Source organism: Pan paniscus, chromosome 17 (genome assembly GCF_029289425.2).
Source record: "Pan paniscus chromosome 17, NHGRI_mPanPan1-v2.0_pri, whole genome shotgun sequence".
NCBI classification, from domain to species: Eukaryota; Metazoa; Chordata; class Mammalia; order Primates; family Hominidae; genus Pan; species Pan paniscus.
The window spans coordinates 35,162,868-35,181,848 of NC_073266.2; the positions used below are offsets into that span (position 1 = coordinate 35,162,868).

Consider the following 18,981-nt stretch of genomic DNA (forward strand, 5'->3'; position numbering starts at 1 on the left):
TTTATTTCAAAATAACATTTTTATTATATAAAAATGTAAAAATCCAGCAAAACCAGAAATACGAATATATTTTTCTGGGCTTTCACATTTGTTGATTTTTATTCGCGATCTCTTTTTCAATACAATTTACACCCTCATCCCCATTTCCAGTCTGATTATACAAGTGCTAAGTGGCAGAAAGGTCTGGAATAAATACATCAAAAAGAAGAGGCAAAGCTGTGAAACTAAGTTGCATGCAACAGGTTCTATGAGGGTGGGGGAAGTGTCTGAGAAATAAAAGAGAGTAAGACAATGTAACTGGAAGATTTTAGCTAAAGTTCTTTCAGTCATCTTTGTCTTTGGCTCCATGTTTCAGGATGCGTGTGAACTCGATGTAATTGAAATTCCCCTTTTTGTCAATAGGTGCTTCTCTGTACAGCTCATCCACTTCCTCATCTGTAAACCGATCCCCCATGGTTGTCAGCAGCTCTCTTAGGTAATCTTCCTGAATGGTGCCTGGAAGGCAATAGAAAGAAGAAAGCAGTCATCAATACTTCCTGGCACTTTGATGGTTCATTCCTAAGCTAGTCAATCGTATAAAATATTTCAGAATATCCATATCTATGAACAAAGTAAGTTAGTGAACTAAGGCTATATGAACTATATCATTATGTTTTCCAATTATTCTTAAGAGTTCTGTGTTAATATTAGATCAAATCATTTAAAAGCTCAGAAACAGATCATATGCTTACAAAATTATTCTTAAGCAAATATTTTCTGGAGGTAAAAAAAGAAAACCCCTTCTATTTCACAGAAGTACTTTATATAGTGTGGAATGAGGCTGGGCATAAACAAATAGCACTCACCTGTTGCTTCTTCATCAAAGCAAGCAAAGGCGTTTCTGATGACATCTTCAGGATCTGTGCCATTTAACTTCTCACCAAACATGGTCAGGAACATGGTGAAATTGATGGGCCCTGGGGCCTCATTCATCATGGCATCAAGGTATGCATCAGTGGGATTCTTCCCTGTAAGAATACACATTTTAACATTTAAAGACAAAAACATTTAATTTCAATAGTTATTTCACTATTATTATGCTCCCCAACATATTTTAAAAATTTACATCATTTGAAACTAATTTTTCAATTAACTTTAAGAACATTTTAAAAAGATTATTTTTGACAACTTAAAAAATATTTGATACATCATTATAAAAATGTATTCCAGGCTTATATTGAAGGTTATTTATTCGTTTATGTGAACTTTCTCTTCATTATTTTTCATTAAAAACAAAACAAAAACCTGAAGCCAGGCAGTGCCACATTATTACATCTTAATTTTTTTTTTTTTTTTTTTGGACTACAGGCATGTGCCACCATGCCCTGCTAATTTTTTGTTTTTTGTAAAGACTGGGTTTCACTATGTTGCCCAGGCTGGTCTTGAACTCCTGAGCTCAAGTGATCCACCTGCCTTGGCCTCCCAAAGTGATGGGATTGCAGGCGTCCATCACCGCGCCCAGCCTACATCCTGAATGTTGATAACATCAACGGTCCATCAGGGGAGTCAGTTCAATACCAGTCATACAAAAAAATCTAAATATTCACACTTCCAGTTGTGGTACAGATGCCCATAAGTTGATATGCTTCCAAGTTGTATTTATAAGTTGGCCATTTAAGTTTAAACTATTAGCATGGTTTTGAATTGGCAGCTTATTTTGAACAATGTTAGATATCTTCAAACACTGTTTACACATGTCATTGAACTGTGGTCTTCTTTGGTATTGTTTGTAATGGGAAATCTTAATCTCCATTCCAAGTGTGAACACTTCTTTTAGTGCAGTGGTGAGGGAACTCCCCTGACCTTTCCCTAGGAGCTGCAAGAAATCTCCCTGGAATGGCCAGACATGGTGGGAGTGTTTCTGAGGCCCCATGGTGTGGGAAAAGCAGCACTGAACCAAGGATCTGGAATACTGGGTTTGAATTCCAGTTCTACCACTGGTTGTGTGATATAGGAGGAAGTGGCAGAACTGGCATTCAAACCCAGTATTCCAGATCCTTCGTTCAGTGCTGCCTTATGTAGAATTTACTTCTTTTTTTAAAAAAGTCTAATATTGACTGGTTAAAGTTGGTATCTGAAAGGTATCTTCCAACATTAAGTTTATATGATTTTACATGAAAAGAACATCTATTAGTCAGATATTCATATCTAAGGAACCATCTCAAAATTATACCCAACTAAGTCAAAGCTAGAATGACAATCAAAGCTACAATCATAGTTCATATGTAAGTTTTAATTCTGGGAATTTGGGTGAAATGTAAACGTCATGTTGGCATCTATTTCACTGCATTGCAGTCCTACCTGATTATACTTACTCAATGTTCCAATATCAAAATTAGCCCAAAATTAAACTCAAGATTCACTGAATAAGTTAAAGTAGCTAAAAAGATCTACTTTCCTACTCCAGATTTAACCCAACTCACTTGCAGCATTTTTTGGGGGGAAGAAAAACTGTAACCAAAAGGTGTGAAGAGAACGCTAGGGTACAAAAAGTTACAGGGATTTAAAATGAATTGGTTTAGGCTAAGCACTTATGGACCTGCTCAAGACATCCAATGTAATCTGTTGATTTGAAAGGTAAATATGTATCTTTTAAAAATTCATATTTATTTAAATTGTTATGGGTACACAGGAGGTGTATATATTTATGGGGTACATGAGATACTTTGATACAGGCATATAATGCATAATAATCACATCAAGGTAAATGGCATAGCCATCCCTTCAAGCATTTATCATTTCTTTGTGTTACCAACATTCCAACTATACTGAGTTATTTTAAAATGTACAACAAATTACTGCTGACTGCAGTCACCTTGTTATTCTATCCAATACTAGATCTTATTCATTCTATCTATACTTTTGTATCTATTAACAATTCCCACTCTTCTCCCTGCCCTTCCCAGTCTCTGATAACCATCCTTCTACTTTCCATCTCCATGAGTTCAATTATTTTAACTTTTAGCTCCCACAAGTGTGTGAGAACATGTGAAGTTTGTCTTTCTGTGCCTGGCTTATTTCACTTAACATAATGTCTTCCATTCCATCCATGTTGCTGCAATGACAGGATCTCATTTTTTATGGCTGAACAGTATTCCATTGTACATAAGTACCACATTTTTAAAATCCGTTCATCTGGTGACGGACACTTACGGTGTTTTCAAATCATGGCTGCTGTGAATAGTGCTGGAATAAACATGGGAGTGCAAATACCTCTTCAATGATACTACTGATTTCCTTTTTGGGGGGTATATACCTAGCAGTGGGATTGCTGGATCATATGGGAGAGCTCCTATTTTTAGTTCTCTGAGGAACCTCCATAATGTCCTCCACAGTGGCTGTACTTATTTACATTCCTACCAATAATGTATGAAGGTTCCCCTAAAAGGTAAATACATATGTTAAAGCAAACTAAATATGGCCTGAGAAAGACTCCGTACTTCTACAGTTGAGTCCTTGTGGATGAATTATAACCTAGCTTAATAGTCAGACAAGATTGAAAACCTAACTTAGGAGTATGAGCCTGTAACAATTGCTAAGCCTTGGCCAATCTCAGCAGCCATACTTCAACCATTCATACACTGCTGAGTGTTCAAACCATGTTCAAATAAGGCATATGCCGAGCTGTAATCAATCAAGCCATTCCATACCTCACTTCCAATTTCTGTACGTCATTTCCCTTTTTTTGTCTATAAATCTTCTTCTACCACGTGGCTGCACTGGAGTCTCTGTGAATCTGCTGTGATTCTGGGGGTTACCTGATTTGCAAATTGTTCATTGCTCAATTAAACTCCATTAAATTTAATTAGGCTGAAATTGTTCTTTTAACACGTATCTGTAAAAGGATGGGTTTCTGCAAAACAGAAGGTCTCAAAGACAACCTCTGACTCTACCATGACTTGTTCATTCAACAAATATCTATTGAGCATCTATTATAAGCAGAGTATAGACTTGAGAGTTCAATCTTTGGAAGACGGCTACATTCCTCAATTTTCCTCAGAGGCCTTCTTCAGTACTGACTTGCCCAAGAACATACTCAGACATTCTGAATGTGAGAAACACTAGGTTATAATCTAACTACAAGTCAACAAATCAGATAAAAATCTTTGATTCTACTCTCACCCTAAAGAAAAGTTACAAAATGTTAACAATCAGTGAATATAGCTAAAGATGTATAGGTGTTCACTATAATGTTCTTTCCACTTTTGGTAGGCTTAAAAGTTTTCAAAATCATATGTTGGATAGGAATAAGTACACACCTAAACTTTACTTTCAGTGTGTTAGGAGAAATAATCAAAATCAAAAGTTAGAAGAATAAAAGCTAGCTGATCATTTTGTAGGCATTAAAAGAGAAAAAAAAAAAAAAAAACAACCCACCTCTTTCTTTGCCTTTTTGGCCAGTCAGCCAAGCAGGAGGACAGAGTGCAAAGTCTCACTGTAGGCCATCCCTGACCCACTCCCAGCCTGCCTCACCCCCTCCGCTTTGGCCTATCAAGGTCTCCTTTGCCTGCAGTTCCTTGACTCCCAACTGTAAATTAACTGCTGACTCTGGGCAGAACATGTAGGATGCATGTTAAGAAACAATAACAAAATCATACAAGGAATATTAACACCCATATACCAACATACAAATGGCTGTTTATGTGTGCTTTAAATCCTGTATCTTTACATTTTATTTAGTTATTAAAAAAATCATACAAAATATTGTGAAAGTCTTCTTCACTGTGTTCCCTTTTCCAGTCGCACTGCCCCTCCTTCCCAGAGATAACCATCATCACTTACTGTCACTCCTTATTTATAACCTGTACTCAAACTTTATTAAGTATATTATTTAACTACACTTGTTTGAAACTCTGGTATTTTGCTGCCTAGCCATGCCCTGGCTTTCCATCTAGAAACCTAAAAAATTTAGCCAACAGGAACATTAGCCTACCCGGGCACAGCATCTGCCAGGTCCCCAACCTTGCAGGCTTATCTCCATATGACTGGCCAAGCCCCAAAATAGCACCTCCCATACCCAGAAATCTCTCCAGAGGCCTTTTGAGACAAGGAGAGAAATATTTGTACATCACACAAAAAAATGATTCATAAAGAGACAAATTATTATTTTAGGGAAAATACAAATAAAGAATATAAAGTCTACCTAGAGAAGCAAGCATATCATGCAAATCTTCCTTGTCGATGAAGCCATCTCTGTTCTGATCAATCATGTTGAAGGCCTCTTTGAACTCCTGAATCTGTGACTGGTCAAACATGGCAAACACATTGGATGTTGCGCGCTGAGGGCGCTTCTTGGTGGTCTTGGTCTTTGCCTTTTTGCTCGACATGGTGGTTGTTTAATTCTGGATTTAAAAAAAAACACAAAAACATAAAACAAAGTATAAAACAAAGCAAAAACAGAATACATAATACCTAAAGTTAGTAGGTTAAAATATCAATAAGGAATTATTACTTCAATTGGGTAGGAATAAGTAGGCACCTAAACTTTATTTTCAATGTGACAATTAAATGAGTGGAAAAAAAGCAGTTTTGAAACATTAAGGAACAGAATTTGCCAGACACCAGTGGCTCATGCCTATAATCCCAACACTTTGGGAGGCCAAGGTGGAGGCTCACTTGAGACTAGGAGTTCGAGACTTGCCTGGGCAACATAGTGAGACTCCTATCTCTAAAAAAGAAAGAAACACAATAGAAATTATTGATGTACCTTCTCCTAAACTTCAGGGGATCAATTTTTATGAAGTGAGAATTTAAAATATCTAACAACAATAGCTAGCATCTATGGAGTACTTACTCTGGCCAAGCACTGTTATGAAGGCATAGGGCTTCCTCAAAGAGAAAGTCTCCAAAGTTGATTTCTTACTCTGACAAAGACTGTCCCCATTTAATCCTCACAACAGTTGCCTATGGTAGGTACTCTTATTCCCATTTTACTACCAGTATAACATAACCTCTCTGAGCCTCAATTTTCCATCAGTAAAACATGATATCTACTTCAATGCAAAGAACTAATTGAGATAACATATGTAAAAAGACTAGTCATGTTCAAAAAAGGTCTCATCTTTATAAATATCAAACCTACCCTTTCATCTTTCTAGCTATCCCTGCATTTCCCTTTTCCCTTGACAAGACTTTCAGAATACCAGTCTAATGCTGAACTATCTTCATTTTTCCTTCTGTTTTTTATTTTAGAGATGGGGGGTTTCTCACTATATTGCCCAGTCTGATCTTGAACTCTGAGGCTCGAGATCCTCCCAAACTGCTGGGATTACAGACATGAGCCACCGTGCCCAGCCCCTTTTCTCTTCTTCCCAATCATTCCTCCATTCTCCGTAATATGGTTTTGGTAGTAGCTTCCAACACTCTACTGAAAGCCACCAATAATTTAAATGTCAAGCAGAAAAGACACTTGTCATTTCATTTTTAATCTGCAGTTTTAAATAATAAATAAAACACAAAAATACCGTCAGCTCTGGAGTTAGGAAGTCCTGAGTTCAAATCTCAGCTCCACGGTTACTAGCTACATATAACCTCTGAAAACCTATGTATCTGTGAGCCTAACAGCTTTCAGTGAGTTCTGTGAGTCTTAGCAAATAATCAAACACAAGGGTGGTCTTAGGACATCCAAACTTGAAACTGCTGTCAGAAATGATGGTCTTGCAGACTGTTTCCGTAACTTCCCGCAATGTGAAAAACAAATGACTAGAGAGGTCAATGACTGAGCAAGGGGATTTTGGACCTAAGTCTCTAGGACTTCTGGTATTGGGATTTTTTATATAAATTTATTGTCTACTTCTATTTCTTTAAGCTAAAGAACATCCCACAGGGTGTTTTGAAGCTTGGCTTAGTGGTGTTGTTTTGAAGTACACCAGCCTTACAGTCCTTACTCTAACATTCCAACTCCTTACCCTCCCCATATACAAGTCCTAAATAAATGTTAATTTTCTTCTCTTCCTTGTAACTTAGTTTGTTATTTGACCTTAGTTATATCGAAGGTTAAATCAGAGACAGAACGTAGTCTACTAACAAGGCATTTGATGATGTTTTCATTCTTCTTCACATACCAAAACTTAGATTAAGGTTCATTCTCATGCTAAAAATTTTGACTCAATTTCTTCAAGATTAGTCAAATACGTCTGAAGGCAAAAATTATTAGTTCTTTCTCTCTCAGTATCAGCAAGTAATTTTTGTAATCGAGTTATTTAGAAAACGTTCCAAAAGAGTTAAATATTTATTTTTAAAAACGAATCAGGCCAGGTACGGTGGCTCACACCTATAATCTCAACACTTTGGGAGGCTGAGGCCAGAAGACTGCTTGAGCCCAGGAGTTTGAGATAGGCCTGGGCAACAAAGTGATACTCTGTCCCTACAAAAAATTTTAAAAATTAGCCAGGTGTGGTGGCACATGCCTGTGGTCCCAGCTACTATTTGGGAGGCTGGGGTGGAAGGATCATTTGAGCCTGGGAGGTCGAGGCTAGTGAACCGTAATGGTGCCCCTAACCTCAGCCTGGGTGACAAAACGAGACACTGTCTCAAAAAATCAAATCAAATCAAATCAAAATCAGTCAATTGTATCATGCTACTTCTACAGTTAACCCAAAAATATACTATATTTAAACATTTTTGAAGTTTAGTCCGAGTTCTCTAAGAAGCTGATACCAAGACAGAATGAAACACCCAAGGATTTTATTAGGGGAAATGCCTGTGAGAAAGAATAGGGAGTTAGTTAGCCTGATAACTAGAAGAGCCATCACCATCTGATGGTGACACCCAAGAGAAGGAAACAGAAGGCAAGTTGATGGAAGAGAACAAAAAACAATTCACTAACTGGTCCCAATCAAAATATGTTAGAGCAGATATAGGCTCAATGTAGTAATACCATATTTTAAATTTTTTTCATACTTCATTTAAAAACAGTGGTACATTTGTATATGTACATGGTACCTATAAAAACTACACATACAGTATCAGCTGAAAAGTGAGGCAAAGTTGCATCAAAATAATCAATCTGAGGGGAACTCTGGCCCCCAAAGAAATTACCACCCTCTCTCCTTCCCTTCTGAAATAAGTATCTTGGCTTCCTCCACCTTCTCACTTCCCACTCACTTTTCAACCCACCACAATCTGGCTTTCTGTTCTCTACTGCAACTGCTTTAATTGCCAAATCTGGTCTAAATCTTCTTGGATCAGTCTACTGCATCACACTATTTTATCCCTCTTTTCTTTGGAGAGACAGCCACTGTTAGCCTGGTGCTCCATAACAGTAGAAATGAACTTTCCCAGGTGGAAAGGGTCCCAACCTTGAAGAACTTACGCTCTAATCAGGAAGACTGCTAAGCATTATATTGGAAAGACTGATTATGTAAAATGGTGTATTTGACTTACTCTAGCTCAGTTCTCCTATTCCTAAGACTTCCTCCTCCATTTTCCTCTTAGATGTTTATCTCCGTTTAAATATTCATGTTTCCCAGTATTCTAGCAGCACATGGTTTAAAGTTCTTTTCAGTCTTCATTCCTTGGATGATCTCATCAACTTTCACTGTTATGACAACGCCTGCACCTCCCAAATCCGAACCTCCAGGCCTGACCTTTCCTTGGAGTCTTGGACTCAAACATCCAAATGCCTGTGAAAGGCACCCATCTGGATATGCCACAGACACTCATAATCAACATGCTGAAAACTCAATTATCTCTCCCCTCCTGAACTTTACCATCTTTGTTTCCAATCATCTACCCAGTAGCCAGAAACCTAGGAGTCACCTTCCCCAATCCCTCTCCCTGATGAACCAAGCCCTGCCTCTGAGAAATACTTCTCAGAGTTGCTCATCTTCCTCATTCCTCTGTCATCACCCTAAACTGGATCCTCATTATCTCTTGTGTAAAATATTTCTATGGCCTCTTCACTACCCCCTTGCCTCTCGGCTCTCTCAAAACTACCCTTAGTTTTCTAGCCAGGGCTGTCTAAAACATGAATATGACCTCATCATTCCACTTTTTAAAATCTTCTTTGGCTCTCCACTTTCTAAAGGATAAAGTACCAAGTTCCTAAACATGGTGCATGAGTCTTCCTTTCCCTACTCTAGAATGACCTTTCCAGCCTCCTCTCTAGCCATTCCCTGCTTTGTACTTTTCCTTTAGCAACACCAAACTGCAAATGTCCCCAAGGTACCATGCCACATCTTATCTTGTATATCTTTGTTCTTGCTATTTTTCCAGCCTCAGTTGCCCTGATCTACTTCTCTGCCTTAGGAACAGAGAGAGAATTAAAGATCTACTCAACTTACAGCTACTACCATTTATTAAGTGACTCATGTGCTAGAAACATTATGTACATTAAATGAAACATGCCCACCTGCCAAATGAAGAAACTGAAGGTCAAAGATATTAAATAATCTTGCCCAAGGTCACCTAGTGGCAGAGCTAGGATTCAAATCCCATTTGTTACAGGTTGTTTCTCCTTGTATGTTTTCTACTTCTACTAAATACTCTTCTAATTATTTTGAGTTTAGCACAAAATTTTTTAAAACTTGCAATGCCACCAATATAATTCAACACTGATTTCTGAGCACCTACAATCCTCTAAATTCAAATCCTAGACAAATTGAGTGTTCAAATCAAGTCAATCTACACCAGAAAAACCAAGGTACAGAATAGAGTTGCAGTGAGTAAATGAAATGTGAATGGCACTCCCTGGAATTGTGCAGTGTAGTAGCCCTGGTTGGGTTTAGTCAGGTGGCAACTATCAGTTATGGCTTTCCTTTGAAACTTTGATCTAGGACTGTCCAATTTATTAATGTTTAACCAAGAAGCATTCAAAAACAACAAACAAAAACACAAAAAACTAATCCAACCCTTACAGACAGAAAACAGCCATACAGAACACAGCACAAAATGAATGTAATAACCCTCAATAGCAGTAAAAACACTTCTTCCTTCCTCTGCAACACTGTTACTCTGATATTGCTATAAATTTCTAATACAAAGTGAACTACAGGATATAAGTAGTACTCAGAGGTTACATCAAAGGCAGGCATGTAGGAAGTGATACAGAAGTCCCTCCTTATCTGAGGGGGATATATTCCAAGACCCCAGTGGATGCCTGAAACCAGGGATAGTACCCAACCCATACAGTTAGCCCTCCATATCCACAGGTTCCGCACTCACAGATTCAACCGAGAATCAATTGTTCGTTTATTTGGAAAAATACAAACAAAAAATACAACAATAAAAATACAAATAAAAAATACACTATAACAACTATTTATATAGTATTTGCATTATATGAGGTATTATAAGCAATCTAGAGATGATTTAAAGTATTCAGGAGGATATGTGTAGGTTATATGCAAATACTATGCCATTTTATATGGGAAACTTGAGCATCTGCAGATTCTAGTATCTGCAGGAGGGTCCTGGAACCAACCCTCTGCAGATACAGATGAATGACTATATACACTGTTTTTTCTTATACATACATACCTACGATAAAGTTTAATTTATAAATTAAGCACAGTAAGAGATTAACAATAACAATAAAATAGAACAATTATAATATACTGTAATAAAAATTATGTGAATGAGATCTCTCTCTGAAAATATCTCACTGTACTGTACTCACTTATTTTCAGACCTCAGTTGACCACAGGCAATTGAAACCGAGGAAGCAAAACCATGGACCGTGGAAAGAAGCATCATATAGGACTACTGTATTATGTATTATAGGTGGCTGTGGTATCAACATACTTAGTTGATAATAAAAATGTTTGTAAAGTCACCTGCAGTACTGATATGCAAACAGAAACATGGACACCATCATCATTAATAAGCAGAAATTGTCTATATACTTCAGCATATATTGCTTTATCAAAGCTTGGGGAAGATGCTCACAGAGCACATTCTCAGCTACCTATGATTTCCTCAACATTGTTTTGAGGCTTCTTCCTTTAAGTATCTCAAGTCAGCTAGAGCAAGTAAATACGGCTCTTAAAGCAGTTAAATCCTCTGGTTTCAATCTTGGCTGCACATCAGAATCACCTCAGAAGTTTCAAAAAAGTGATGCCTATAGCCTCAAGGTAATGGAATGTCTGGGGGTGGAGCCCAGGCATCTGTATTTTCAAAAACGCACCAGGTGATTTCGATGCACATTGAAGGTTGAGAACCACTTAGATTATTAAGTTAACCACTTAGATCACATTGGCTGTTTATGCATCTAGTTCCCCTTAGTTTTTCAATGTTGTCATTATGGTTTAATGGAGATGCTGGAGACATGGATTCTAATTTCAGTTCTATCATTCACAAGTTGTATGACTGCTGGTCATTTCGGCTTCCCCAGGCCTCATTTTCCTCATCCATTAAATAAGTGTTAAGTAGATCAGAAGTCATAACCTGGCAGCTACCAAACTACAGCCTGCACAGAGGTTCATTTAGTAATCCCCAGGATGACCTTTAAAATGCCTCTTTTAAAAACTGAATTAGTTTGCCAACATTTAAAAAAAACTGAACATTTTACATAACCTAAATTTCAGATATTTTAAACAACTGTACAATAAGGAATCACTTGACCAGCATCCTGGAAATTCCTGCAGGTCGTAAGTGTTCAACAAGCAATCCCCTCTACTCCCTACATCTCCTTATCCCAGCTGGTATTAGTTTGTTATCTGTCTGACCCCTCAGAACACTTTAACTTGCTCCTCTGGTCATGGTGGTAGCCAGGTTCCAAGAAAGCCCTCAACAATTCTCATGCCCTTGTGCAGTCCCCTCCAACAATGAAAAGTGTTGACCCGTGTAACCAGTAAGATATTGTGACAATAAGATATTGTGAAATGAGGGTGTTTGGCTTTGTCATAATACACCTTGCAGCTTTTGCCCTGCTCTGTCTTGGATCACTCAATCGGCAGGAGACAGGTCATGCAGACACACAGCCCTGTGAAGAGATCCATGTGGCAGGGAACTGAGGATTCTTGCCAACAGCCAGCACCAACTTGTCGGCTATGCGTCAGCCATCTTGGAGGCTGATCTTCGTTCAGACGACTGCAGCCTCCGCATGTGACCTCATGAGAGACCCTGTGCCAGAACCACCCACCTAAGCTGCTCTGGCTCTGACCCTCAAAAATTGTTCATTGTTTCTGAGGTGCTAGGTTTTGGAGTATTCTGTTATACACCAATAGAAAAGTAATAAAGCCACTGTCTCTCCTTGACCTCTTTAATGTTAAAATAGGGCAATGCCTTTATTTCAGAATTACAGCCACAGTCCAAGTTCCAAGGGACCACAGTCAAATTTGCACAGCACGGGGAATTTTCCATTTCTGAACAGAAAAGTTTAAGTCCTTCTACTCAGTTTCCATCCAAGTTCTGTAGGTTCTTCTTTTTACTGCACGAGTCACCCTTCCTCAACATTCCCACCACCACCATCCTATTCTTTTGGCTGAATTCCTCTGGCTCTGACCAGCAAATCACTTCCTGATTTGCTAGTTATTCCTGCTTTCTAATTGGAGTCTCAAAGCTCTGTCCTTTTTCCTAAGTGCTGACTGAAAACCTGGTAGTATAAAGGTACCACTCAAAAATGAGGTAATTGGGGAGGGGAGGGAGGAGCTGGTTTTGTCAGCAAAGGATGATAAATAACTCAAATTTTAGCTGGGCCACAGTAGAATGCTAGTAGAGGACAGGACTCTGAGGGGGTCTTGTCAGCAGTGCTGAGTCGTGAGCAGAGGCACAAGGTAAAGCCCTCAGAGTAGATGAACTCACACAGAAAAGCAGAGAGTAGTTCTTGGGCTAAAACCTAAGGTCATTTTTACTCCACCTCATCTTCACCAAGGTCTATCAGAATCTTTAGAAATTTCTCATGGATTCTTATGGTTATTACTGTAGTCAAGTTGAATGTTCTAACTGGAAGACTCAAATGACTGGATATATAAGCAACAGTCTGAAAACAGCAGTCATAAACAGAATTTAGTATATATCAAGTTAAAAATACTTCACAAAATTAACCTCATATACCTAATGACATATAATTGTTTTTGTGCTGCATATTTAGGCAAAAAAAAATAGTTCCATAAATTATTAGAAGTATTTTTTTTAGGGAGCCAAACTCAATTTTTTCAACTTTTTTTTAACACCAGGGAAGCATTTCCCCTAGTACTCTATATGTATTTTAACACTTACCACATACACATTATAACACTGACATTTCTTTCTCTATTATAGGTTTTATGATCATTCCGGTTGGCTGCAAACTTTCTATTCTCTGAGCTCCTATATCATTTTGTTTTACTGCAGTGAAATTTATATAGTCAAATGTACAAACCTTAACAAGTTTTTATAATGTGTATACCCATGTAACCATCACCCCCATTAAGTTACAAATGTTAACACTGTTCCAGAAAATTCTCTCCAAGTTAATCACCATCTCCCATAGGCAACCACTGTTCAGATTTCTATCACCATAGATTAGTTTTGTTTTTGAACTTCTTATAAATGGAATTGTACAGTATATATTCATATATATGCCTGTCTTCTTTCATTCAATATAATGTTTTTGAAATTCACCTCTCTTATTGGGTTTATGGCACAATCATAGTTCACTGTAGCCTTGAACTCCTGGACTCAAGTGATCCTCCTGACTCAGCCTCGAGCAGCTGGGACTACAGGCATGAGTCACCAAACACAGCTATTTTGCAAGGAGCGGGTGGCAGGGTAGAGACAGGGTCTCGCTATGTTGCCCAGGTTGGTCTTGAACCCCTGGCTTCAAATGATCCCCCCACATTGGCTTCCCAAAGCATTAGGATTACAGGTATGAGCCACCATGCCTGGCCATATTCATTCTTTTTATTGCCTTTTGCCTTTCCACCTTGGACTGCAGAACTTAGCAGTGTGCCTTGCACACGGCAGGTGCTCAAATAATCCTAGTTAAGCAAATACATATATATATATATAAATATATGTATAGTATATACAGTTGTATATAGTGTATATACATATATAGTTCTTTCCTGTCACAAACAGAATTACACATATATGTTCATTACAAGGTAGGTCCCGGATCTGAATTCCAACATGAGGCTTTTCTCTACGGTCTACCTATGGTTCCAGTCTCTTCCCCAAGAGATCCCTAAGGAAACTTAGTAGCTACCCACTGCTCCATACCTGGAAGAAGCAGTAGTAACCAGGGACAACTGGGTGCTAAAGATGTGCCAGGCACTGATTTAAGCATTTTGTATGTGTTAACACATTTAATCCTCACGACAACTCATCATATAGGTATTGTTATCATCCTCTTCTCTCAGATACGAAAATCAGGGTAAAGACAATAAACAACTTGCCACACAGCTAGAAAGTGGCAGAGCTCAGTCAGGATCTGTACTCAGGAAATCTAGCTCCAGAGCTTGAACCACTAGCCAGTAACATCCTACATACAGGCAGCTGAAATTCTCTACCATGAAAATGTGGATACCTGGGCGTAACAAGCAATGACACCCCAAAGCTAATGTGTAGAATGAGGAAGGAAGATCACAAAGATGCTGGCAAAAAGGGTATGATAAACTCATCCCCAGATATACCTGGAGCCTTTGAATCTTGGGAGAAAGGGAAAACTAGCCCCATGTCGGGGCTCTAAATCCTGTTCTTTCCTAACCTTAGCAACTCTTGTCTGGGCATCTGTCCTTCAGAAGTTGCAGTTCATCTTGTCCAAGCTTAGTTTCATCAAAGCATAAATGAACATCGAGTCAGCCATCATAAAAGCTGTTTCACTCAAAAGAGCCTAAAGCACTCAAAAGTGCTCTTAGTTATAAAGTCCAGGAGGGTCCACCACCTTCGACAAATTACCTCACCTCTCTGGGTTTCATTTTCCTCAGTTATAAAACGCAAAGCCTTCACAAGGTAATCTATCAGGTCCTACTGAATTCTAAATGCTTTGATTCTTCTCTTACCAAAAGACCATTCCAAATCTACCTTAAACTAAAGCGGCCAAACGAATCCTCTAAACATCCCTTTCTTATTACTCCGTTAGTGAAGACTCCAAAATTACTCTCTGTGGCTTCTTACATAATCTTTTCTTTCTCCTAAGTTTTCAAGACATCCATAAGAAGGTCCTACTTACCTATCTACCCTTATTTCCCACTATTAGTCATTATAGTTCTGTTCCATACCCGCCGGTCTCCCCACGGTCTGCTTTTCACAGGACACAATTCCCAGCTTTTGAGTTTTGCTCTTGTTACCACCTCCCACACATCTAGCCGGAAACGCTAAGTTCTCCCGCTTAGGGTTGAATCCAAGGCCTTCAGTGAGGTCACGATTCTTTTCCAAGTAACCTTTCCCTATTTCTGTTAATTGTCCTTTCTTCAATCAACACGAATAAACTAAACCTTTACAAGATGCAAGACACACTGAGCGAATTACAACTCTATGTAAATCATCACATTTGAGCCTGTATCAACCACACACTCGGTTACCGGCATGCTAATGGCTTCCTTGGAGGCTTCACCTTAGGCAAGACCGTGCAATAGGAGGCTCCTCCACCCTCCAAAGCATCTAGGACAGTGTTGGGCACAGGGCAGGTGCTCCACACGAACACGCCCGGGTCGGCCCTAATCCACCGCCAGGACCCGCGGCGGCGCAGGGAGGGCAGGCGTTGGCCGCCGGGCAGCCGGGCCGTCCAAGGCCCAGGTGTGTGAAGTCACCCAGGTGGCGCAGGGACGGCCCACGCACAGCCGGGACCCGGCCACTTCTCCAGCAGGGCGTCTCCCCACCGGCTCCATCGCCTGCAGCCTCCCGGCCCCTGGACGTCCGGGCCAGGGCCTCGCCACCAACCCTCCTCCCGCCGCCAACCCTCCTCCCTCCACCTCCGGTCCGGCGCCCCCTTCTCAGCCAGTCTGACAGGTCCTGCCGCCGCCTGGCCGCCCTGGGGCGGGGTCCGGCCGCAGGCGCGCGACGGGAGGGGGCGCGGGGGTACGGAGATGGCGGCCTGAGGGGTCTCGCGAGCAGAGTCGAGCGCGACTCACCCAACGCCAAACACCAGAACCGGGGCCGCCCTGCGCGAGACCACAAACGACAGCGAAGAGCGTTAGGCTGTGGCCGGACAGTGGCGGCGCCGACACTTCCTGCCTGAAGGGGCGGAGCGGAAGGCGCACCGGAAGGCTCGGCGGGACCAAGTGGAACGGGGGTGCGCTGAGTGTTCGCGCCCGGGCCGGCGGGGTCTGCTTGTCCGCCGAGCGGCGGGGCTGCTGAGGCCGGACGCACACGGCCGGGGTCTTAATTGCCCCTCCGGCCTGCTCCGATCCGCTGCGATATCGCGGCCTGCGCTGCGGCGGTCGCCCGCAGCCCGGCCCTCGTCCCCCGCTCCTTTGGTAGCTCCGCCACCCTTCCGCATTCCTGGGCCCGCTGGGCGCGGCTGGGCAGGCCGCTCGAATTTGACCCGAGTGGGCCGCGATCGGCCGAGGATTTGGGGTACTCTTTGACCCAGGCGGGGCGCGATCCGCCTAGGATTTGGGGTCCCCTGGCGCCGAACCCTGAGTTGCCAGATTTAGCAAGTAAAAGTACAGTTCTTCTAAATTTGAATTTCAGACAAGACAGGTTTTAGGGTTCGTCTCCTGTAATGTTGAGAAGGTGAGGGCGGCGCCTGGGCGGATTCTTCTCCGTTCCAGAATCCCTTTCTTTTCAAACCGCATTACAGCCCGTGTTAAATTCTTTAACCTACTCCTCTCTGCTTACCCTCATAAGGTTTACGGCCGTATCAGGCTACGGCCGCAGCCTACGGCTGTTTGATTCCCCTTTTAGCCACAAGAAAGTTTTATTCGAACTACTTGCTTTCCTTTATCAAGAAAATGGCAACGCACACACATACATGCACACACAAATAAAAACACAAAGCTATGTTTTTCAGGTTTTGTTCTAGATCGTGTTTGTGGCTGTGTTCTTCAGGATATTTTCCCTGACCTTGAGGTAATCTAGCATTACTTCATCTAGCATTACTAAAATAGCATTACTTCAGGATGGTGGAGGATCGGCAATCTAATAGCAAATCTTTATTGAATTCTTCTTACTGCCTTAACATGTGCCGGATGCTGAGAGATGAATTCAAAGCCTTTTAGGGAGTTTATATTCTAGAAATCTTTGGTCAGAAATTCCTAGAAGAGAGGGACCTTGTGTTCAGCACTCTATAGCAGTTCTTAAACAGTAGCACGCATAACAACAGGGCTTTTAAAAACATTTTTGAGCCTCAAAACCGGGTATCAGGATTCAGTGAGTAAGGGGTGGAGGATAATTCGAATTTCTGGTAAGCACACATGATGCTGATGGGGTGGTCGTCATCCCAGCAGCACAGCTCTAAACGCGGTTCATAACTGTGTATATTTTCTCAATAGTGTTAGAAAAGCAATTGCTGAAAAGTCACACCTGGTTCTACAATATTTACTCTTAGGTTTTGGTTCGATAGTCTAAATAATAATAAAAAAATAAGTTTCTAGAATTGTGCTGTCCAATACAATCGTCACTAACCACATGCAGCTAAACTTAAATTTAGTTCCTCAGTTGTATTTGATACGTTTTATTTTTAGAGATGGGGTCGCCTAACCTGGAATGCACTGGCTATTCACAGGCGTGATCATAATGCACTACAACCTGGAACTCCTGGGCTCAAGCGATCCTCTCACTTGAGCCTCCCAAGTAGTTGGGACTACAGGTGAGAGACACCGCACCAGTGCGTCTGGGAGTATTAGACACTTTTTTTTTTTTTTTGAGACGGAGTCTTGCTCTGTCGCCCAGGCTGGAGTGCAGTGGTTTGATCTCGGTTCACTGCAACCTCTGCCTCCCGGGTTCATGTGATTCTTCTGCCTTAGCCTCCCGAGTAGCAGGGACTACAGGCCTGTGCCACGACGCCCAGCTAATTTTTGTATTTTTAGTAGAGACGGGGTTTCACCATGTTGGCCAGGATGGTCTCAATCTCTTGTCCTCATGATCCGCCCGCCTGGGCCTCCAAAAGTGCTGGGATTACAGGCGTGAGCCACCGCGCCTGGCTAGTATAGACACATTTTAAGTGCTCAATAGCCACATGTGGTTAGTGTCCTTATTGTATGGCACAGAGAGCATTTCCTTAATTACAGAAGCTTCTATTTGACAGCACTATTCTGAAGAAATAATTCTAAGGTATATTGTTCTCTCTAGATGCAAAAGAAAAGCCTATAATAGGCTTTGTTTAATCATGAATAAAAATTTATTCGCTAATAAAAATAGCTGGATAGCTAAATATCTATCATTGGGAAATTGTTAATTATAGCATGCCCACGTCAAAGATAACTGAAGTTAAGAATGGTTGAAAAAGCAATATACTCAAAACAATGGTGGCTATGCCAAAACATGAGATATAATTTAAGTAGTAAACGAAAAAACAAGTTGTAAACTCATTACAACTCTAAAATGTATGTGGATAAATATTGGAGAAAAGTCACATTTCCTGCTATTTGAGCAGACACAGAGAAATCTAGACTAAAAAGATATAGGGACTTGGAAGATGGAAGAGCAAGTGGAAATGATTCGAATAAGCAGCAATGGGAAAACTGGGCATTTCTTCAATGTGGGATTAGCTACTACAATACCTTTATGGACAGAAAAAATAAACTGTACCCGTGAAGAGGACCTAATTCGACACACACAAGTCTGGCATATTGGACCTGCTCAGGAAACCGAAAGTGAACTATTTCAGCATCCACTAGTACCAAACTGACAGGCATTTGTATGCATAGTCTTATAAAATCTTCCTAACAACCTGTTAATGAAATTCTACTTTGAAATCCATCCACTTTTCTAAGGGCAATCCTACGTGGTCTAGGTTCTGTCACTTCCTAGCTCTTAGACATGATCCATTTTGTTTCACTAATTGTTCCCTCCTAGTTTGTTGTCTTCTACTCTGCCTATAAACAGGCTTGAATTTAAAGATATGCCCTTTGCCCC

General features: G+C 40.6%; 1 protein-coding gene and 1 long non-coding RNA gene across 3 annotated transcripts in view; one reads left to right on the plus strand and one right to left on the minus strand.

Annotated features, from left to right (window-relative positions):
• Window positions 1-16,215, minus strand: MYL12B (myosin light chain 12B). Of its 2 annotated transcripts, none has more exons than XM_003817891.5 (4): window positions 16,035-16,215; window positions 5,183-5,381; window positions 846-1,007; window positions 1-495 (listed from the first exon to the last, which is right to left on the minus strand). In XM_003817891.5, the coding sequence occupies exons 2-4, from the start codon at window positions 5,364-5,366 to the stop codon at window positions 323-325; spliced, it is 519 nt and encodes a 172-aa protein (XP_003817939.1). In that variant the 5' UTR covers window positions 5,367-5,381; window positions 16,035-16,215; the 3' UTR covers window positions 1-322. The 2 variants fall into 2 exon arrangements, with proteins under 2 accessions (XP_003817939.1, XP_034799542.1); XM_034943651.3 differs by lacking the exon at window positions 16,035-16,215 and adding an exon at window positions 15,518-15,700.
• The window catches only part of LOC134729245 (uncharacterized), an 8,791-nt gene continuing 5,957 nt past the window's right edge, over window positions 16,148-18,981 (plus strand). Inside the window, exon 1 of the long non-coding RNA XR_010110138.1 lies at window positions 16,148-16,638. This is a non-coding gene — a long non-coding RNA (uncharacterized LOC134729245). The remainder of the gene's footprint in view (window positions 16,639-18,981) is intronic.